Below are 24,324 nucleotides of genomic sequence, written 5' to 3' on the forward strand. Positions count from 1 at the left end.
TTCATTTGGGTCTACTGCGGCCACATTCTATGAGATGAGGAATTTTGTCCTAGTGGTCACGCCTTTCATTTGATGAAAAAAAATAGTTGTCATGCAAACTTGCCAGCACGTTTAACATAGGTGTGCATATTTTCAGCTCAACCGACCACATAATGCACACATTATATATATATATATATATATATATATATATGTGTGTGTGTGTGTGTTGGAGTCTCTCTCATACGTGAGCGTTGACGCTGAATTCGACTCGTAAGCAGGTAACCTTGTCTTTGTTGAAATAGTTGTGAGCTGCTGGAGTTATTTCTCTGACGGGTAATAGGAATTTCCATATCCTCCGAGGAAACGAACTGTTGACCCAGACAATTAGAATTAATTGTAATAAAAGCATCAATTTAAGAAAAAATAATAAAGTTGTAAAAAATGAAAATTTAGCACGAAAATTTGCAGGGTTCTAAATAAATGTTAAAATGTAATAGATACGAAAAACCTATGTTATCACCAGAACATGAACGCATGTTGGTGTGTTCTGTTTGTATTTGCTCGATCGGCGCGTTCTACAGGCGATGGCGAGATTCATAATATTTGTTGTCAAGTGTTGGTGGTGGCGATGATAATTCTCTCTATGAATGCAGAGAGATACATAAGTGAAAGTAATGGGAATGTAGGAAATAGAGTGAGTGAAAAAGTGCTGGGAAGAGAGGAAATAGCGAGAGTGAGTTGAGGAAGACAGATACATTAAAGAACGTGAGTGGACTTGTCAAAGTGGGTTTTTGGCCCTAGCAACGACACCTTTTAAGATAGGGATTTCTAAGGTAGCCCACAGGTATCGTCACCTCATTTTACATGTCCCAGTAAATTTTGGAGCGAATCCGATGGGATGTAGTGGCCTTGAAAGTGATCCAAGCGGTAAAAACGCATCTCAGTTTTATATATAGATATAGATACTAGCTGAAGGTGACCTGCTCTACACGCGGGTAAGAGTGTGGTTGTTACTTTCTGTTGCTTCCTTTCAGCACATTAAAAAGCACCATCCGAACGTGGCAGATTGCAGCGCCACCTTGACTGGCTTCTGTGCTGGTCGCACGTGAAAAGCACCAACCGATCATTGCCGTTGCCCCCCCCCCCGGCACCTGTGCTGGCGGCACGAAAAAAGCACCCATTACACTCACAGAGTGGTTGGCGTTAGGAAGGGCATCCACCTGTAGAAACACTGCCAGATCAGACTGGAGCCTGGTGCAGCCTCCTGGCTTCCCAGACCCCAGTCAAACTGTCCAACCCGTGCTAGCATGGAAAACAGACGTTAAACGATGATGATGATGATGATTCTCCCTCTTTGTTTCTCTCTCACTTTCCCACTCTCTTACTCTTCCTTTCTCTCGGACTCTCCCTTGCTTTCTCTTACTCTCTATCTTTATCTATCTCTCTCCCATTTATAAACAACAAAAGATCTTGAGTAAGTTGAGAAATAAAATATTTAGAAAGATCAATCATAAATATCAGGCAGTAACAACGGAAAGGTCTGCTTCAAGGCAGACAGCAAAACACTAACATTTAAAAGGGACAGTTGAACTTGCGAGCTGAATAAAAATAATAAAATATTGGAAACCAAAGTTTGAAGGGATAGAATTTGAGGATAGTAGAGTCACCATGGCTGGCATTTCTTAACGACGGACAGCAACGTATTGACAGTTTAATGATTGGCGTAAAATTTTGAACTTGATGTAAAAGAAAATCCGTAAACACCAAGTTTTGAATTGATTCTTTCTCACGACAGTAGACTCACAATGGCAAGCATTCAAAACTTCTTCATCATGGACGGCAACACATTGACGATTAAAAGGCTGGTGCAAATTTTTTAGCTTGATGTAACAGAGAATTGCTAAACACCCGCTCCTTTAAATTTTAATCCCCTTCCAGCTCCATTTAGACCCCTTTTCACATTTTGGTTAATATAACCCGATTTCATTTGGGTCTACTGGGGCCACATTTTATAAGATGAGGACTCAACCAAGTTTCCCGAGTTCTTGTCATAGACCATAGAACACTCAACCAAGTTCCCCGAGTTCTGGTCATAGACCATAGAACACTTAGCTAAAATCTAATTTCTACCTAGTCTGAACCAATCAATCTGCCGCAGTCTTCATCCACACAGAGCTTACTCAACCATGTTCCAGTTCCAGTGACAGACGACCAGACCAGCCAGTCATGTTCTTGCTCCAGCCAATGACGACACTAACATACACCAGCAACACCACCGACGCCTTCATCTCAATGCCGCCATCACCATCGTCGTCCTTCACCTTCACGTCGTCTCCATCTCTGTCGCCTTCATCTCCAGCAACACTAATATGTACATAGCACTCATTCAAGTTTAACTTTCACGCCGTTATGATTTTCACCGAGGTTAACAGCACAGCACTGCCTGCAAGATCTTCTGTACCAATGTAACCTGGCACAGCATTGAAGCCACAACCACTACACGACATTTGTTCAACCGACATCTGCACTTGTGATCCGAACATCCTGTTACAGAACGAACTGCTATTATGTACTTTACTACGAACTGGTAAATTAACTCCATCTTGTCTGAAATACCCTGAGAGACTTTTCCTATGCGCTGTATTTTGTTTTGCCCGTATACACCTTGTTTGTACTTCTGTCGCATACACGAACACACATAGTTAATACACACACAAATGCTATCTCTGTCACATTCATACGCCACACATGCCTTTCTCGCTTGTTTTCCATGCCCTTGTAAACACAACTCATCTCTGTAAGACCCTAGGTCGGTCACGCATACATAGAGAAAGTTGTTTGTCCCTTACAACGCGCCAGCATGTCACTTTTGTTCCTGCACGACCGAGGCATATAATAGCTCAAGCACTGGCTGGCAGCCTCAGTCTTACTGCATTAATCACTGGCATATTCAATACTGTACATTGTATTTCAGCCTAGCAAGCCCTATTGCACTCATGCACCTCTGTTCTGCACGTGTACTCCCTTGTTTTGCAACACATCTGCGTCAGCTCAATTCTTCTCCCGACTCAAAGCACGTCGGATGTTCACATGCGCTGCGCTCATGTTTAGGCATAATTTCCCCCTGTTGGTCACGTAATTAACAGAAAAAATTATCTGTCTCGCACCCAAGTTGCACCCTAAAAGTGTAAAGAAGCAACCAGTTCCCTTTACGTAACTATCAAAAAGTATTAAAAAGTTTAATATACATAAATACAGATATATACACTTTGTATATATACATTATATATACATATTTATATATAATAATAATAATAATAATAATAATAATAATAATAATAATAATAATTGTGTACAGTGCTCAGGTGCACTACAACTCATCTAAAGTGTATATATAATCAGGTGTAGTTTCGGCGGATTTCGGAAAGCATGAGGGCCTTAAAAGATGCAGTGTCATGGCAGTCAACAACTGACGCAGGCAGTTTATTCCATGCTTCAGCAACTCTGAGCGTGAAAAAATGTTTCCGAAAGTCATGGGAGCTATATTGTTTTCTGACTTTGTAGGCATGTCCACGTGTGTTAGACACATGGAGATCAAAAAGGTGTTCAGTGTTGTTGTTGGTGAGGTGGTTGATAACTTTGTGGGTGTTTACCAAGTCCGTCGCCAAACGCCGGAGCTTCAGTGAATCCATGCCCAGGGAAACAAGGCGCTCAGAATATGGTAGGTGTCTGATGGAGGGTATGCGTTTGGTTGCACGTCTCTGGACAGATTCCAGGAGGTCAATGTTCTGTGCAAGATAGGGGTTCCAAACTGATGATGCGAATTCCAAGTGTGGTCGTACCATAGCTGTATACAGTTTTAAATAGATGGCTGGAGAGTGGCTAACAAAAGACCTGCTGAGTGATGCCAAGACACCCTCGGCCTTCCTGACAATCTTAGAGATATGCTTTGACCAACGCAAATCACTGCTGACAGTGATGCCTAGGTCATGCTCGCAAGAGGATTTCTTGATATCAGTGTTGTGGAGGGAGTATGTGAACGCAGGTTTTTTTCTCCCAAAATGCATGGTGGTACACTTGTCCACAGCCAGTTTCAGTTGCCAGTCTGTGATCCATTGCTGCATTGTGTCTAGGTCTGATTGCAGGAAAGAGTTGTAGACATCAGGATCTGTCCTCTTGATTTCAAGGTACAGCTTGATGTCGTCTGCATATTTCAATACTGTGGCATTCTTTAAATTGGCATCTATGTCGTTAATGTATGCCACAAACAAGAGGGGACCAAGGACAGATCCCTGTGGTACACCCGATGACATCTCATATGGTGTAGAGTGCTGTCCTAGAACTGTGACTACCTCCTTTCGGCTGAGGATGAAGGATTTCAACCAGTTAAAAAGGTCATCCCCCACACCCATTGCAGAGAGTTTCACCATAAGCCTTTTGTGTGGCACAGAGTTGAAAGCCTTAGCAAAGTCAAGGTAGACAACATCCACCCATGAGCCACTGTCAGTAATCTGAGTAATGTCCTCAAGGAACTCGACAAGCTGGTCACTGCAGCTGGAGTTAGGGACAAATCCATATTGTGAGGGTCGGATGAGACTGTGAGAGCTCCAGAAGTTCCAGAGTGTTTCTCTGACACACGATTCCATCAGTTTTGCAATACAGCTAGTGAGACTGACTGGGCGATAGTTGACAGGTGATGTGCGGTCGCCCTTTTTGAACAGAGGAATGACACTGGCAGTTTTCCACTGCTCCGGAGTAGCACCATTGTTGAGACAGTACTGGAAGTAAATAGAAAGCTGGTGTAAAAGGAAGTGCCTGCCACGTTTGAGAAGCAGGTATGTAACTCCATCGAGACCAGGGGAGGCATAGTTGCGCTTATTTTGAAGGTGACGTCGCAGCATTGCAGGTGTAAATTCCATAGTTGTTATGGAGTTTGCTGTTAGTGATGGTGAAGATGGTACATTTTGACTTTCAACAGTGAATATGTTTGCATAGCACTCGGCAATGAGTTCTGCGCATTCCTTGGGGTCGTCAGTGATCTGGTTTGTGTGAGGGTTGCGAAGAGGGCCCACTGGAGAGTGAGGTCTCTGCTTTGAGTGCACATATTTCCAGAAAACCTTGCTGTCAGGATTGGCTGCTATGCACTGTTCAAATTCAAGCACTGCTTTTTTTGTCACTTGCTTGAGATGGTTGGAGGATTTATTCCGCTTCTTCCTGTTGGTGTCTGATTTATGCAACCTGTATTCCCGTTCAGCAGTCCGACGTTCCCTCCTGGCAAGTCGGACCGCTGAAGTTTCCCAAATTGCCCTTTTGGGGCGGTTCTTCTTTTTTTGTTTACGTGGCACTGATGCTGCACATGCTGCCCATATTGAGTCCAGGATACTCTGGAGTATAGTATTCACATCTCCAGAGTTGTAGAATTCACGCCAGTTTGGGTGCTGTAGTTCAGTGTGGTACAGGTTCCAATCTGCTCTCTTCCAATCGAAGGAAGCAGATTGGAGATGGTTCAGGTTTTTGTTGCCCGCAAGAGCCAGATTGGCGATGATCATAGCATGATCAGAGTCACCTAGAGGTTCCTCCGTAGTGCAATTGATAACCGCTTCAGGAGTTGTGGTGAAGAGCAGGTCCAAGGTGTTGTCGCCTCTTGTTGGAGAGGTGACTACTTGTGACCAGTTTGAGTCCAGCACAAGCTCAACAAAATCGTTTGCACTCTGTGGCCAATGGAAGGTCTCCCAATTGATCTCAGGATGATTGAAATCGCCTGCAATAAACACATAAGTGGCTGTTTTCCTGGCAGCAGCTCGGAGGACATTGCAAAGCTGTGTGTCCCGATGGTAACTTGGGGGACGATAAACAACGCCAAGCAGGAGTGTTGACATGGTCATACGCACGTCACAGAAAAAAACTTCTTCTTGTGATTCGTTCAAATCGGCACAAGGAATTACCAAAAAATTTGAACGAACGTAGACCATCACACCACCACCACGGCGGTTAGTGCGGTCCTTACGGAAGAGGTTGTACCCCGTAATGTTGAAAACAGAGTAAGGAATGCGCCCATGTTTCCGTGACAGTGATGAAGTCGGGGTCAACACTTCTGACGTAGGCGTTGAACAAATGTATTTTGTTGCATAAACTGCGAGCATTTAAGGACAACAATTTGTACCCTGCTCGCAGTTTATGATGGTGTGTAGAGGATGGCAGGTAGAACGCACACACACACACACACATATATAAATGCTCGTTGGTGTGTTCTGTTTGTATTTGGTCAATGGGCGCGTTGACAGGTAGACAATAGAATGTGATGGCGATGGAATATTTGTTTCTGTCTATGAATGCAGACAGATACATGAGTGAAAGTTATGGGAAGCTAAGAGATAGAGTGAGTGAAAATGTTCTGGTAAGAGAGGAAATAACGAGAGTGAGTTGACAGATACGTTAAATAACGGGAGTGGACTTGTCAAAGTTATAAATGAAGGGGAGTGAGAGGGGAATGTAGCAAATAGCTTGAGTGAAGAAGATGGCCCCTAGCAACCACACCTTTTAAGATAGGGATTTCTAAGGTAGCCCACGGGCATCGTCACCTCATTCTACATGTCCGTGTAAATTTTGGAGCGAATCGGACGGGACGTAGTGGCATTGAAAGCGATCCAAGCGGTAAAAACGCATTTCAGTTTTATATATAGAGATAAGAATTGACATATTGGTTCCATTCTAGCAAAAACTATCCGATGAACGGCAACGGGAAACTCAGAGTAACAGGTTTTGTTGAATTTTCTGCTGCTTTAAATAAAGCATATTACTCTACCACTGGTATTTGAGTACTCTTTTTTCCACCTTGTTTCACATTTATGTGTTTACTCCGGTGTAACCCACTCTTTATAAAAGTTTGAGCGACTCTGCACAAGTAGGAAGAACAAACAGATGAAAAAGATGGAACTTTACGCGCTGGATTTTTCTCAGAAAAATATACCTATCCCTGCACGGAAGCAATATCTCAAAGGTCTTATAGAGAAAACGGAAGAGTTTATTCGAAGATTGAGATGGAAAGCCTTCTTCTTTGATACTAAACAGAAAACCGACGTAAACAAATATGGACTTAAATCTCCCAGAAATCCACCACCTATTCCGGAATTAGAAGCCTTCGAGAAAGACCTTTTCGAACTTATTAGGAAAATTAAATTCCGCAAATATAGCAACCAATTACAGAGAAATATGAGAGAAAAAATTAAGGAGATTAACAACTCGAATAAGATCTTCGTTAATTCTGATAAGGAACTTATATGCACTTGATAAGGACATTTATAAGCGCCTGATTTCGAATAGTGTCACAGATACATACAAAAAAGATAACGCAAATATATACAAAGAGGTGAATTTAGAAGCAAGAGGAATAGCTAACGATCTTAAGATTAGCGATAGGATTGAATATCTTTCCCCACGACCAGCTTTTATTACACTAAAAGACCATAAAACCAATTTTAATAGAAACCCCAAATGTAGATTGATAAATCCGGCTAAAACTGAGATAGGCATTATTAGCAATAATATCTTGAACCGTATTTTAACTAAGTTAGATAGTGAAGTAGACTTGAGAATTTGGAAGAATAGTAAGTCAGTCATAGAGTGGTTTAAAGGTATTAGCTATAAGAATAATTGCAGTTTTACACAATTCGATATTATTGACTTTTACCTGTCAATATCTAGGACGTTACTCCTAAGGGCATTGGACTTCGCCAAGCAGTATGTCAGCATCGATAGCTCGGAAATTGATATTATTATGCATGCGAGGAAATCACTTCTTTTTTTTCGAGGATTCCACCTGGATTAAGAAGACTGAGGATTCTCTTTTCGATGTACCGATGGGGGCATACGACAGGGCTGAGTTATGTATGCTCATAGGAGCATTTATTCTTCATAATCTAAAAATAGAATTCCCATTTATAGATGCAGGTTTATATAGGGATGATGGCCTTATAGCCACTCATAATCTAAACGGCCATGAATCAGATAGACTTAGGAAGGACCTTATTGCTTTCTTTCAAAGGATGGGCTTATGGGTTACAATAGACGCTAACCTGAATAGTGTAGATTTTTTAGACGTAAATTTTAATGTAAGGCCGGATAGATTTAAACCTTTCCGTAAGCCCAATGAAAAGCTATCGTATATTAGCAAAGATTCGAACCATCCGCCAGTTATCCTTAGGAACTTAGTCAGCAATGTAGGTAGAAGAATATCTTCAATTTCTTCGGACGAGGCAGCATTCCATAATGCTGCACCTTATTACGATAGCGCATTAAGGAATAGTGGATTCTCTGAGAAGATCCAATACAACCAGCTTAATGCTGATAATAATGCTGCGCGAAGAACTAGGACCAGGAAAATTTTGTGGTTCAATTTGGCCGTAAAGACTAATATAGGTAAGGAATTTTTGAGATTAGTCTCTAAGCATTTTAAGCAGGACCATAAATTCTATAGGATATTTAATAGAAGAACCCTGAAGGTTAGCTATTCTTGTTGCAGAAATTTCGCCTCTTACATTAACCAGCATCATAGGAATCTGATTGAGATTAAACATGGTGCTGAGCCCATTAAGAAATGCAATTGCAAAAATGAATCCTCCTGTCCGTTAGAAGGGAAATGTCTAGTAAAAGGAATAGTTTATAGAGCCAAGGTACAAATAGAAGGCTCATCGGAATACAAGACATATACAGGGGCTTCAGAAAATTCGTTTAAAACACGATTTTATTCGCATAAAAATTCATATAGATACCCAGAAAATAGGAAGAGGACCAGCCTAGGAAAATATGTCTGGGAACTAAAAGAAAAGGAAACCCCACCTTTCAACGTGACATGGAGCATTCTGGACAGAGCGGCGCCATACAGGCATGGAGCACACAGGAATAATTTTAAATGCAATCTTTGCCTGTTAGAGAAACTTTATATTTTATTCAAAGACAATAATTCTTTGAATCAAAGAAGTGAGCTGATGAACTTATGCAGACACGCAACCAAATTTAAAATGTCAAACATAAATATACCATATGGATAGAGTATATATTTTGTCTTTTTGTATTTTTGATTTTTGAAATTTTGATTTTGATTCTTGGACTAGTATGTAAACGCAACGATGGATTTGTTTCGCGGTATGCAGATTTCATTCCGTATAGCAAAGTCACATGCATATATTTTGTTTATATTTCTACATATTCCTTAGGAAAAACCTTCGGCTTAGTTTATTTCATGTTATTATATTGTATAGGCTTACTTTGATTTTTAATTTATAGATGATCCGAAATAGGGTGTTATATTTTACATGTCTTTCGTATAATTTTCATTATTACACTCACAATTTTTTTAAAAAAAGCAATGTTGTCAAAAATTAGAATTTTGATGTAAATATGTGTATAGCCACGAATATGTATTTGTAAGCATGCGTCTCTGTGTATGTGTAAGTGAGCGTATGTTTGTGCTTAAGCACACACATACACGACTGTATGTGTATGTATCCACTTGAACTTGTGTGTTTGTATACTTGTCTCTATATATATGTCAATAATGTGGTTACACAGCTTGTATACATAATTTTTCTTATTTCATTTTTTCCCCACCCCTCCTTTTTCTTTTTTTCCTTCCCCCTTCTTTGTTCTTTTTTCCCTCTCTTCCTTTCTTTCGTTATTTTCTCTAACTATACGATACTTGTATAGAGACATGCAACTTTACGTCCCCCCTCACTTACTCATGTCTTAAGCTTTGCTTCGTAAATAAGAACGCTACGTTAACATCCATGATTTTAGCTTGCGTATATATATGTATACATGCATTTGTGTGTATATTTTAGCTTTATATTTATACGTCTGTATATGATTGGGGTTTGCACGCATCTTTCTGTGTATGTTGATATATATATGTATACTTTAATATGAATATGTATTGCAGTGTAATATTTTTAATGCTTTTTAATTTCCATGTATTAATTATATTTCCTTCATTAAGGTCAATATGTATTTTATTCAATGTAAGGTTTTTTCCTCGAATTTTATAATTTTTATATATATACATATATATATTTTTGAGCTCCTTTTTATTTATCGTTCGAAGATTGACCGTTATTTCTAAAGGGCCAATCAAACAAGTCCATTTTTTTTAAAGGTGTAGCGTTTTTATAGTCTGGATAGAATTGACATATCGGTTCCATTCTAGCAAAAACTGTCCAATGAACGGCATCAGGAAACTCAGAGTAACAGGTTTTGTTGAATTTTCTGCTGCTTTAAATAAAGTATATATATATATATGGCTGATGCCAGTGCTGCCTGACTGGCACTCATGCTGGTAGCACATAAAAAGCACCATTCAAGTGTGGTCGATGCCAGTATCACTTCTTTGGCTCCCATGCTGGTAGCACATAAAAAGCACCATTCAAGCATGGTCGATGCCAGTGCAACCTGACTGTCCTCTGTGCCGGTGGCACATTAAAAGCACCCACTACACTCTCGGAGTGGTTGGCATTATGAAAGGCATCCAACTGTAGAAACCTTGCCAGAACAGATTGGTAACCTGGTGCAGCCTCCTGGCTTGCCAGTCCTCAATCAAGCCATCCAACGCATGCCAATATGGAAAGTAGACATTAAATGGTGATAATGATGATGATGATGAAGGGGTTATAATCTAAGCTGTATCATTGTGAAGCACATCTGTACATTCAGGTTATCAAATTTATGTATATAAATGTTTTATTCTAAGTGAAGCATACATACCTGTTGAAAGTTATCTGATGAATCATATTATTTAGTATTATTTGTTTTTGTGAATCTGTGCCTAAGGAATTATGGATAATTCCCATACATGTATTTGACATGTAAACCTATTATGAATATATTATACTTATAATATTATTATTGTATATTATTCATAATGCATTTTCTTTAGTATAATAAAACACATGTGAAACAGAATTTAAAATATACATAACTTTGGCAATGTGGTATTATCAAATACCTGCAAAAAAGGGTTTAGCCCCAAGTACATTCATGCTAATATGTGTGCTACATTAGGGCTTTATGAACAGTGCAAATGTGGACAGCTGAATTTAGGAGGGAAACAGAGAGTTTTGAAGATTACCCAAAGTCTGGATATCCTGCAGCTGCCACCACCAAGGAAAACATTGATTGTGTTCACCACATGGTGGTGAATGACAGGTGATTAACTATAAATCAAATAGCCAATGCATAAGTGTATCCCGTGAGAGAGTTGAGAATAATCTGCACAATGAACTTGGCATGACAAAGGTTTCTGCTTGGTTGGTGCCATATCTTATGACACCTAATCAAAAGTACACTGGTTGGATCACATCAAGAGAAAATATGACATTGATTCAGGCAAATTCAGCTGGTTTTCTTGAACATATCCTAACCCAGGATGAGTGCGGGCTTCATCACTTTGAAACAAAGACAAAGAAACAATCCATGCAATGGAAACACTCCTTCTCACCTGTTCTAAAGAAGGCCAATGTTGTTTCATCTGCAGGAAAGAAGATGGCCTCTGTGTTTAGAGGATGCAAAAGGCATTGTATGTATTAACTATCTTCAAATGGGCCACCCCTTCAATGGAGAGTACTATGCCAACTTGCTGAGGCAGTTACAAAAGGCTATCAAAACCAAATGCCTAGGAAAACTGACAAAATCAGTTTTATTTCTTCAGGACAATGCTCCAGCACTCAAGTTGTTTGCTTCAATGGCTACTGTGTGTGACTGTGGCTGGTTTATCATTGTCCCTATTCTCCTGATTTGGCCCCATCTGACTATCATCTGTTCCCCAACATGAAAAACACTTGGTTGGAAACCAGTATCACAGTGATGATAATGTCATATTTGGTGTTGATGATGCTTTTGATCAACAGGATGAAAGCTTCTTCACCAATGAGATCCAAGCACTGCAACACTGATGTAAGAAGTCCATGAGCCACATGAAAACTAAACTTCATTTGGTCACATTCCATGCAAGTATCTCGGTCAGCCAGTAAACTTTTCAGCTAACCCTGATATATATTGACCAAAAGATACCTCTCCAAATTATAATTTTTAAAAAATGGCACATACAAAAGAGCAAAAGAGAATATAACTTTACTAGCTTTATCATTTAACTAAATGTAACTGAAATGTTTTTGTAATGCCCAACACCAACATACCTGAAATATAAAGGAATTGTGATGCTGTAGATTATCTATTGTAATGAAACTCATTTTACCTGAATTGTTTGACCTTCTAAAATAATAGAGGATGGTGGTTTCAAAAACACCACTGGCTTTGAGGGTACCTCATTTCCAAGTTCTATGGCATGATCTCTGAAGGGAAATAATATATAATCACATTAAAAGATATTAATACCACAAGAAGTATGATAATCTATTATATTTTGCAATTTTTTTTTTCTCAGAAATATTTCTTTTGTCTTGAGCTCTGAAAAACCTTTTTTCAGTCTGTAAAACTCCTCTCAATACAAGAAAAGCAACAGTCATAAATTAATTTTCATTATTTTCATTTTTTTTTTTAAAAGTTTTTTTTGTTTAAATTTAAGATCAGCTTCATATCAAGGTACACAGAGTTATATTTTTAATTGTTATTATCTAAACTACCAATTCATTCAATCTGGTGTACTATTAATACTTATTTTAACAAAGGTCAGTGCAGAAAATACTCTTTCCTTTTTAATACAGAAAATACTCTTTCCTTTCTAAACTTCACTATGTGCTTTGCACTAGAATAATGCTTTTAGTTGCCAAAGACAGAGGACAAAGTCATCGGAGGAACAGAAAGAAGAATCTAAGACAGGTAATGGAGAAGAGATAAATGCAAAATTGTTAATGGAAACAAGGTAGTGTCATGCTTGAAAACATTTATAATCACCAAGAGAAATGGTTGCACAGCTTCCAGAATAGAAGATTACAAACTCTGAAATGGGCCATAAGTAAAATGCAGGTAAATCTCTTTCAACTTACACTCTTTCATCTTAAAATAACATTAGATAATGTTGTCCTGGGTTCCTTGCACACAGGAAAAAGATGGGATAGTCATGGCTGGAATTCCTTTGATCATAAGTTTGCTTGATCATGGGCTGCCCAGGGGTTAAATGATAGTAGAAACAATAACAAGTACTGAAAATTTTCTCGCTCTTTGCCAATCCATTCAGGTATTACCTTAATTAATAAAATTTGTAAGAACAATAAACCAATAGACAAGTGAAGAATTTAGTCCAGTTAATAGAGATTATACTGTGAAATAAACTACTTAACAAGTGCAGTGGGTATTTTCTTAAAGATAGACTGTCACATTTCTCCATTATGTATTCAGAATGGCTATTTGTGTTGACAGCAGCATGATAGATAATGCAATTAAGGATATGAAGACAGGGAAAGTTCATGGTCCATCAGGAGTTACCACTGAGATGCTTAAAATATCTGGTGGAGTAAAATAGAGTCTAGTCACCCGCATAGTTAATCAGGTTATTCAGAAAGGAGAAATCCCCAGTGACTGGTGTAGCAGCATTATAGTTACCTTGCTGTTGAAATTAACTGTAATGTTTAACATTCCTTGTACAGAACTTTCATAGGATTTTGCTATCCCTTAATGAGAGTTGTAACCTTCATTTGTATATATATATATATATATATATATATATATATATATATATATATCATCATCATTTAATGTCCGCTTTCCATGCTAGCATGGGCTGGACGATTTGACTGAGGGCTGGCGAACCAGATGGCTGCACCAGGCTCCAATCTTGATCTGGCAGAGTTTCTACAGCTGAATGCCACCAGCACGGGCACCAGTCAGGCGGTACTGGCAACGACCTCGCTCGAATCTTTTTACACGTGCCAGTGAAGCGACGTTGGTAACGATCACGCTCGAATGGTGCCCTTTTACGTGCCTACGGGTACAGAAGCCAGTTAGCTGCTCTGGCAACGATCACGCTCAGATTAGCACCCTACTAGCACTTGCACAAGTGCCAGTAAGGTGACGCTGGTAACAATTGTACTCGAATGGTGCCCTTTTATGTACCACTGACACGGAAGCCAGTTAGCTGCTCTGTCAATGATCACACTTGTATGGTGCTCTTTGCACCCCGCTAGCATGGATGCCAGTCATCGAATTTATTTTGGTTTTGATTTCATTTGCCTCAACAGGTCTTCGCAAACAGAGTTTAGGGACCAAAGATGGAAAAGTTACGCATAAGCGGGCTGGTTACGCTCCTGGCATAGGCCACAGGTTATGGTCTCATTTGGCTTGCTAGGTCTTCTCAAGCACAGCATATTTCCAAAAGTCTCGGTCGCTAGTCATTTCCTTGGTGAGGCCTAATGCTCAAAGATCATGCTTCACCACTTCATCCCAGGTCTTCCTGGGTCTACCTCTTCCACAGGTTCCCTCAACTGCTAGGGTGTGGCACTTTTTCACACAACTATCCTCATCCATTCTCACCACATGACCATACCAGCGCAGTCATCTCTCTTGCACACCACATCTAATGCTTCTTAGGTCCAACTTTTCTCTCAAGGTACTTACACACTGAGATTACACATCCATCAGATCATACTGGCTTCATTCCTTGCAAGCTTACACATGTCCTCAGCAGTCACAGCCCATGTTTCACTGCCGTGTAGCATGGCTGTTCGTACACATGCATCATACAGTCTGCCTTTTACTCTGAGCGAGAGGCCCTTTGTCACCAGCAGAAGTAATAGCTCTCTGAACTTTGCCCAAGCTATTCTTATTCTAGCAGTTACACTTTCAGCGCACCCTCCTCTGCTACTGACTTGGTCACCTAGGTAATGGAAGCTATCAACTACTTCTAGTTTTTCTCCCTGGAATGTGGTGGAGGTTGGTCTCTGCGCATTTTCAGTGTTTATCGCTCCCGAGCATCTGCCACATACAAAAACTATCTTCCCAGTTAGCCTTTCTTTGATATTACTGCACCTTTTATGTGTCCATCTTACAGAGTTTCTACCTATGCCTCTACTACAGATTGAGTAAGGCCATCTACCTGAAGGGATTTGTGGTTTGCCTACCTTCCTACTTATTAGGACTTTGGTTTTAGCTAGGTTGATTCTAAGGCACTTCGATTCTAATCCCTGTTTCCACACTTGAAACTTCTCCTCTAGTTTTGATAGTGACTCAGCAATTAGAGCAAGGTCATCAGCATAGAGGAGTTCCCAGGGGCATCCTGTCTTGAATTCCTCCATTATTGCCTGGAGGACTATGATAAATAGGAGGGGGCTGAGGACTGAATCCCTACCTCTACCTTGAATTCTTCAGTGTACTCGTTGCAACCCTTACCTTACAGCATCCCTGTACATGGCTTGCACAGCTCTCACTAACCATTCATCTACCCCTAGTTTCCTCATTGACCACCAGAGAAGGGATCGGGGGACCTTGTCAAAGGCTTTCTCCATGTCAACGAAAGCCAGGTACAGGGGCTTATCTTTGGCTAGGTATTTCTCTGCAGCTGTCTTACCAGAAATATGGCATCAGCGGTGCTTTTCCCTTGCACGATACCAAACTGCATCTCATCCAAGCTGACTCTCTCCCTAATCAGTTGGGCTATGCTACACCAGTCATTGGGTATGACTCCTTCGTGTATCACCTAGTTAACTATACGGGTGACTAGGCTATAGCCGACACTGCCAGATATTTTGAGCATCTCTGCAGTAATTCCTGATGGGCCTGGGGCTTTCCCTGTCTTCATGCTTCTAATTGCCTCAACTACCAAGGAACTGTCAACTCGGATAGCTGGTCCCTCTGTTGGGTCAACATTCGGCAGACTCTCTTTATCCCATTCATTTTCTTGATTCAGCAACCTTTCATAGTGGCGTCTCCAAACCTCTCTCTTTGCATCCTCATTTAGCGCAAGTGAACCATCATCCATGCGAACGCATTTCTCTCCTACCACATCACGATTCTCTCTCACACACTGTCTTGCAACACAAAACACCTCAAGTCTAGGTCCTCACAGTGCAGAACATTGGCAAATTTTTTCTTATCTGCTTCCCCTCTGGCAAAATAAACCTACCTGCTAGCCTCCCTTCTGGCAATCTGATATACTTCCCTGCTACCACCATTCTTCCAGTCCTTCCAAGCCTGTTTCTTTTGTCTAATAGCCTTGTCAACAACATTGTTCCACCACCACGTTACTTTGGGTCGAGAGGGGACTTTGCACCATCCACAGATCTGGTCCATGTATAATATATACATATATATATGTGTATGTAAGTATGTATATGTCATCATCATCATCATTTAACGTCCGTTTTCCATGCTAGCATGGGTCGGATAGTTCAACAGGGGTCTGGGAAGCCAGGAGGCGGCACAAGCCTCCAGTCTGATCTGGCAGTGTTTCTACAGCTGGATGCCCTTCCTAACGCCAACCACTCCGTGAGTGTAGTGGGTGCTTTTTACGTGTCACTGGCACAGGGGCCAGAGGAGGTTGGCAAAAGGCCGCTTTTATGTGTCACCGACACAGATGCCAGTCAGGCAACGCTGGCATCAGCCACATTCAGACAGTGCTTTTTATGTGTCACCGGTACGGGTCTCTTAACTACAGTTTCCATTTGATTTTTATTTTGATGTTGGTGTTGCCGTACTTGACTCAATAGGTCTCTTCAAGAACAGCAGGTTAGTCTACGATCCAAGATTAGCTCAGCAAGGTGTCCTGCGAGCCATGAACTCACTTCATTTGTTGGGTCTTCACAGTCACAGCATATCTCAGAGGTCTTGGTCTTCGTCATTTCCTCTGTGAGGCCCTATTTGCACAGGTATCACAACTACAATATCCATTCAATTTTTATTTTGATATTGATGCACTTGACTCAATAGGTCTCCTCAAACACAGCAGGCCGTCCTGCAAGCCATGAACTCACTTCATTTGTTGGGTCTTTGAAGTCACAGCATATCTCCAGAGGTCTTGGTCTTTCGTCATAGCCTCCGTGAGGCCCAACGTATGAAGGTTATGCTTGACCACCTCGACCCATGTCTTCTTGGGTCTACCTCTACTCCAGATTCCTTCAACGGTTTGGGAGTGGCACTTCTTCACACATCTCTCATCATCCATCTGTAGTACATGACCATACCAATGCAAACGTCTCTCCTGCACACTGCATCCGATGCTTCTTATGTCAAACATTTCTCTCAGGGTGCTTACACTCTGTTGTGCAAGGACACTGACATTACACAACCAGCGGATCATGCTAGCTTCATTTCTTTCAAGCCTACATATGTCCTCTGCAGTCACAGCCCATGTTTCACTGCCGTGAAGCATGGCAGTTCACACACATGCGTCGTACAATCTACCTTTCACTCTGAGCGAGAGACCCTTTGTCGTCAGTAGGGGAAGAAGCTTCCTAAACTTTGCCCAGGCTATTCTTATTCTAGTGGTAACACTTGCTGAGCATCCACCCCAACTACTAACTTGGTCAACTAGGTAGCGGAAACTCTCAACTACTTCTAGTTTCTCCCCCAAGAGTGTAATGGAATCTGTTTTCTGATTATCAATGGTGTCTATTGCCCCTGTGCATCTGCTGCACGCAAAAGCTATCTTCTCGGTTAATTTTCCCTTGATGTTGCTGCACCTCTTATGTGTCCATAGCTTACACTGGGTATACCTTATGGAGTTTCTACCTACACCTTTTCTACAGATCGAGCAGGGCCACCTACCTGAAGGGGTGTGTGATGAGTTTGCCTTCCTACTTACTGGAACTTTGGTCTTTGCTACATTGACTCTAAGGCCTTTTGATTCTAAACCCAGCTTCCACACACAAAATTTCTTCTCTAGTTCCAGTAGTGATTCTGCTATGAGGGCTAGGTCATCAGCATAGAGGAGTGCCCAGGGGCAACATATATATATATATATTATATATATATATATATATAAGTATAAATATATATATATATATATATATATATATATATATATATATATATATATAAGTATGTATATATCATCATCATCGTTTAACGTCCATTCTCCATGCTAGCATGGGTTGGACGGTTCGACCGGGGATCTGGGAAGCCAGAAGGCTGCACCAGGCTCCAGTCTGATCTGGCAGTGTTTCTACAGCTGGATGCCCTTCCTAACGCCAACCAATCCGAGAGTAGTGGTTGCTTTTTATGTGCCACCTGCACAGGTGCCAAGCGAGGCTGGCAACGGCCATGATTGGATTGATGCATTTTACGTGCCACCGGCACGGAAGCCAGTCGAGGTGGCACTGGCATTGGCCACGATTCGGATAGTGCTTTTTACGTGCCACCAGCATAAATACATATTCATGTGTGTGTGTGTGTGTGTGTATGCTCGTGTGTCCATGTCCGTCCCCCCAACATCACCCGACAACCCCGCAATATATATATATATATATGCATATTGCATATATGGGTACAGTTTGTCACCAACAGTAAACAACATGAAGTATGAAAACAAATGAGTTAAATATGCAAACAAGAGAAAAAATGGAAAACAGGACAAGTAACACAAATTTTAAATTCCTGCCACTCCATATCTGTCTAGCCTTAGACTGGCATCGAGTCAAATCACCACAGTTTATGCCCACTCACACACATGTTCACCTTTTTTACTGGGAGATATGTGACTGCAAACAGAACATATTCATGTAATGTTATAAGTTTTCCTTCAATTAACCTTGTATGTTAATGCATAACCTCCAGTAATAAAAGTTATGACTTATTACAAGCGTCTCTTGAAATTTTATTTTCTTGTTTTTACAAACAAGATGGTGACCCCTCTTTCTCTCATACTGACTAAATTATAGTGTGTCATTAAGTCTACGTTATCACTATAAAATGGATAACCCTGACATCACTATGTGTTCATGTTTGAGGAGAATACATTGTTCAGGTGCACTAAAAAACATGAGGCCAATTGCCCCAAATTACACAATAATAAGTGTGATTGTGCATCGACCAAATGGCTGTGGCACTTCCACAAATATGACCGACCTCGAGTCTGATCTAACATTGCATCCTATTAGTCGTTGGCAACAATTTAAGAGCTTGCTCAAAAATGAGGCTTCAATTATCAGGAGGTACAGTCTGTGTGGTATTGACACCAAGCACACTGGTAGAGTGAGCCATGTGTTGCCAAACCTGGTTCTTTATTTGAACAAATTCAAATATATAGACAATCAGATGGTCAGGATTAATTTGAAGCATTTACGGCCAGAGATTCTGATTGATGGGCTCAGTGTTGCACATGTTGACTAGAGCAGACTCAGGCCACTACACCAGCATTGTTCACAACCTAGAGAAATGGACCATCATTGACGATGCCATCTCTTACAAGCAGTATATAGCTTTCCTGTGTAAACTGCTTAACAACTACCTGTTGTTCTTGGAAAAATTGAATTAAATTGAATTGAAATGAAATTAATTTTCAAGGCCAATATAAAGCAACAAGTATTATTTGATGAATCATTTGCTTGACAGTCAGACAGGAAATGTGACAAAGGAGGTGAGATATAACTTTTTATCTCTATACAGTGCTTTATTTGAATAGCTTAAGCACATTTATGAATTTATTAGGATAATATGAATCTGGTCCCGCCATTGAGCTATATTATCTCAGTGGTGAATGACTGCAATTTTTTTTTCACTTTCCAGAGGTTGTTGGTCAGACTTGCAGCTTCCATGGCGATTTTTATTATAATACTGGAAAGTCATGTCACTCGACCAGATTCTTGTAACCATTTATCTCTCCGTATGATAATAGACAAATACAACAATTATTATCGATTGTATCGTATATTTTTTAATATCACACTATTTCAATTGGTCGGTATTTGGGTATCAGGTTATTAGAGGCTACCACACCATTAGGAGAAATACGGTACATATATAAAATATTACAAGCATTGCCTTAAAAAGTACAAAACTCTAACTGAAAAATGTGCATGCTCAAAAGGGTTACAGACTGTCATAATAAACCTTAAAAAGTATGGGATTAGCATTGTTGCTCAAAAATATTGGAATCACTGTACATTCTGACGTGGAGGTGAAGAATATGCACACCACCTGTTTTTGGCGTCACAAAAACTCTAACCTTAATCCTAGCCCCAACTCTAAACCTAACCCTAAACACTGGGTGGGCAAGACTTCCTTTTGTAACCCCTTTTTTTATTTAATTTTTTTTCTACACAACCCCACCATTTTTGGCAATGGAGAACACAATTCGGCAAAAAAATTGGCAAAAATCAGCATTTTTAAATCCCCCCCCACCTAAATTCTTCGTTTTCAACTTTTTTCACAATTTTTTTTTTTTTTTGTCAAAATATGTGAAAAAATACAGAGATTATGATCCTGAAAAAAATTTCCAAAATTTTTCTGCTTACGGTTAGGGTTTAGGGTTAGGGGAAAAAAGTGAAAAATGAAGAAATTGGGGAGGAGGAAATGGTGGGGGACAAACAATTTCAAAATTACGATTTTTGGCAATTTTCCGGAGTCTCCGTATCTGAAAACGTGGGTTTTGAGGGAAAAAAAATTATTTAAAAGAAAAGGTGGGGAGGAAGTCTTTCTACCGGGTGTGCATATTCTTTACCTTCGCCTTTTCTGTGGCATCCTTTTATCACAAGAAATTTGTTTAGTTCATCGAAATTAAGTTGTATTAAAAATGAATTAAATTATTGTATACTAAATTTTAACAAAACAATTGTGTACAAAATACTAATGTCATTTATTATGCCATAATTCAATCTATGAATGATAATTTTTATAAATTTACAAGTAATTAATCAAAAACAATTTAGTAATAATTTATTTAATTTTCATATGTGTATCATAATGCGAATTATCTTTACTTATAATTATTTCGGTTTCGCACTTTTGCTGTGTAGTAAAAAAGTTTTGAAGCAGATATGTTTTGAAATAGACTGGAGTTGTTTAGTGAAAATTTTCTGTTGGCACTAAAGTTTAGATGAAGTCAATTTGAAAAGATTCTTTTCATTGGCTTAATAAATTATTAGCTGAAGCCGTCCTAGTTTTCGACCAAAAATTGTTCTGAAATATAGTTCCTGATGCTTATAGAAACCAAGGTTTTCTGATATTTTCCAGTGACTTTTAGGCTACCTTGTAGTGTTGAATTATTCTCACGCTCATGAAATAGACATGGCATTGTCTAATTTTCTTTATCATGACCTTATGTAATTTATCTAAAGTAGTTTGAGGGGATCTTTTGAATGGCATATGTGAACACAATTTCTAGTTAACTAAACACTTTTAAACTTCGTATACTGGTAGAATGTGTTTATAAAACATAATTTTTTCTTGGCTTTATTGAGAAAATTCTATAGTTTGTAACATATTTCCACTTTAAAATCAAGCATTTCGGCAATTTTAACCAATCAAATACGTCCATTTGGAGTCAAAACATACCGTGCTGTATGAATATGTCCCTTGTTTAAGAAACAGATTGGGTTTATTTACATTTGCGAAGAAAAAAAAGATACCCTAACCCTACCCCTAAAATAGATTGAAATGCAAAGATTGATACTAGGGTTATAATTATGGGTGACAATTTCACCGCTACGGAAAATGGGATTTTTTTCTAGCAGTGTCAAATGAAAATGTCACCCATAATTATAACCCTAGTATCGATCTTTGCATTTCAATCTATTTTAGGGTTAGGTTTAGTTAGAGTTAGGGTTAGGGGTGGGGGAAGGATATCTTTTTTTCTTCGCAAATGTAAATAAACCCAATCTGTTTCTTAAACGAGGACATATTCATACAGCACGGTATGTTTTGACTCCAAATGGACGTATTTGATTGGTTAAAATTGCCGAAATGCTCGATTTTAAAGTGGAAATATGTTACAAACTATAGAATTTTCTCAATAAAGCCAAGAAAAAATGATGTTTTATAAACACATTCTAACAGTATACGAAGTTTAAAACTAGAAATTGTGTTGAAAACTGCCGTTCAAAAGGAAAAGATCCGTTTAAGAAATTCAATACTTGTCATTCATCTCAACAAGTAAACTCTTTGAAGAAAACGAATTAGAAAAAGCCCTTTATCACATGCTTTCTTAAAAAAGGTAAACTATGGGAGAGCACTCCTGTTTTATTTATAATACTGATTGAATTTGAATTTAATAAAGTAAATATTGAATAAGACTTTACGAGTCAGATTTTACATAATTTCTTCAGTATTTGTAAGAAAACAATATACGAGTTACGAATAACTGTAACCTTAAAAAGAAATAAACGAAGAACCACCCAACCAGGTAAAAAAGGTTAACCTTTTTTACCTGGTTGGGTGGTTCGTTTATTTCTTCTTCGACTTCATCATAAATAGTTATTTTATTATCATGGTAATTTGCAAGCAGTGTGAAATATGTTTTTATATACTTTGGTATGAAGAGTATTTTAATGAATTTACTTATTCGAAGTTAAGGACCATATTTTGTACATTTTCAAAGTTTTATAAGAACTCAATTTAATAATTATCGTGACATCATAATTCACACGAGTCGCTTTTCGTATTAAGATGCCACAAAATGTACAACATATAGTGATTGCAATATTTTTGAGCAACAATGCAAGTCCATACTTTTAAGGTTTATTATGAGTCTCTAACACTTTTGAGCGTGCACATTTTTCAATTCTAATATATTTATTGCTAAGTGTGACATCTGCCGTTAAGTTAGATCCATATTGTCTCCCCTTTATTTGTACCTCCGTTTTAAAGACTACATATAGCATTTTTTCTAAGCATTTAGGGTACTATTTTAAAAGAGTGGTCCCGGTGCGCGCACTCGCGTATCCGCGGTAGCTAGTCGTGATTAGTCGATCCTTACTTTGTTTAAAAAAATTATTTACTTTGTGTTTATGTGTTTTATTTACTTTGTTTTAAAAAATTATTAGATCTTTTAGTTTTTGACATAATTTCTAGGTAACTAAAAAATCTTAAACTTCGTATACTGATAGAATGTATTTATTGAGGAAATTCTATAGTTTGTAAGATATTTGGTCTTTAATTTCTTGCATTTCGGCAATTTCAACCAATCAATGATCGTCTATTGAGGTGAAACCATTCTGTGCTGTATGAATATGTCCCTCGTTTAAGAAACAGATTGGGTTTATTTACATTTCTGAAGAAAAAAAAAGATACCCTTCCCCCACAGCTAACCCTAAAAGAGATTGAAATGCAATAGATCGATTCTAGGGTCATAATTATGGGCGACAATTTCATGACACCGCTAGGAAAACTGCCGTTCAAACCAAAAAGATCCAAATTATTTACTTTGTGTAAAAAAATTATGTTGTGTTTTATTTACTTTGCTAGGTAGTCGTTGTAGGATCGACTAGTCACGACTAGTACGCGAGTGCGCGCACCGGGACACTTTTCTTAAATAGTACCAGCATTTAGTAGAAAAAAATTTGAATCTAGCATTTAGCTGGGGAAAATAGTGTACCGTGAGCACATGTAGTCTTGTCAACTGTAAACACTCTGGTAGATGTGTGTGCGTGCTTGTGTACGCGTGTGTGTGCGAGCGTTTCTAGGTATTTATGTGTGGAGGAAGCTAATGGGTGTACGAGTGTATGCTTAAACAAATAAAGAAGACAATTTTAAACAAATGATAGAAACATTTTTTTTCACGTGTTGTAAGGAGGATGTTGTGCCAATGCTCGACCTTCATGTATAATTTACATTCTGGTTATACCTACACAAGTGTACCTGTCTGTTTGAGATACCTACATAAAATTGTATATGTTAGAGAAACTATTGTTTCACTCTTTTGCGAAACTGAAAGATAAGCTAAAGTGTGCGATTACCACTATTTTGAATAAACATATTAGTGCGTTAATTTTATTCCACTTTACCTGTAGTTCCGACCGATTGCAAGAACTTTCCTACAAATTTCAAGATACCGCAACATGTCAGCTACTTAAACTGTAATGTCCTTCAAACTTCGAAGATTTTTGTACTTGTTTGGTTATGAATAAATCGTTTCATTCTTAATGTTACTTTTTCATTTAAAATATTAAGGCTAACCGAGTGTTTTAGAATTTGTTTTTTTCGATATGGGGGTCCGTTCTCGTCAAAAACGGTCGGTTTTCGAGGGAACTTTCTGGTATTAGCATTCGCGGAAGAATTGTTTTTCATTCACTGTGCTTCGGCCTCATTGTTTTGCTTTGGGCAGTGGTTCTTGATTTCTTCTTTCATGAAGTACTGGGGAAAAAAAAAAAAAAAAAGGGCTCTTTTCCTTTTGAACGACACATGTCAACACAATTTCTAGTTAACTAAACACTTTTAAACTTCGTATACTGTTAGAATATTTCAAAA

The 24,324-nt window shown here is 39.0% G+C and overlaps 1 protein-coding gene across 1 annotated transcript in view; it reads right to left on the reverse strand.

The window, feature by feature from the left end:
* Positions 1 to 24,027, reverse strand: part of LOC115232625 (acylpyruvase FAHD1, mitochondrial) — an 80,120-nt gene extending 56,093 nt beyond the window's left edge. Inside the window, exons 1-2 of the mRNA XM_029802618.2 lie at positions 23,862 to 24,027; positions 12,227 to 12,323 (exon numbers count right to left, since the gene is read on the reverse strand). Coding sequence (XP_029658478.1) covers positions 12,227 to 12,323; positions 23,862 to 23,917 — 153 coding nt within the window. The 5' untranslated portion in view covers positions 23,918 to 24,027. The remainder of the gene's footprint in view (positions 1 to 12,226; positions 12,324 to 23,861) is intronic.
* Positions 24,028 to 24,324: the final 297 nt, after the last annotated feature.

This window comes from Octopus sinensis, linkage group LG2, assembly GCF_006345805.1.
Source record: "Octopus sinensis linkage group LG2, ASM634580v1, whole genome shotgun sequence".
Classification (NCBI taxonomy): Eukaryota; Metazoa; Mollusca; class Cephalopoda; order Octopoda; family Octopodidae; genus Octopus; species Octopus sinensis.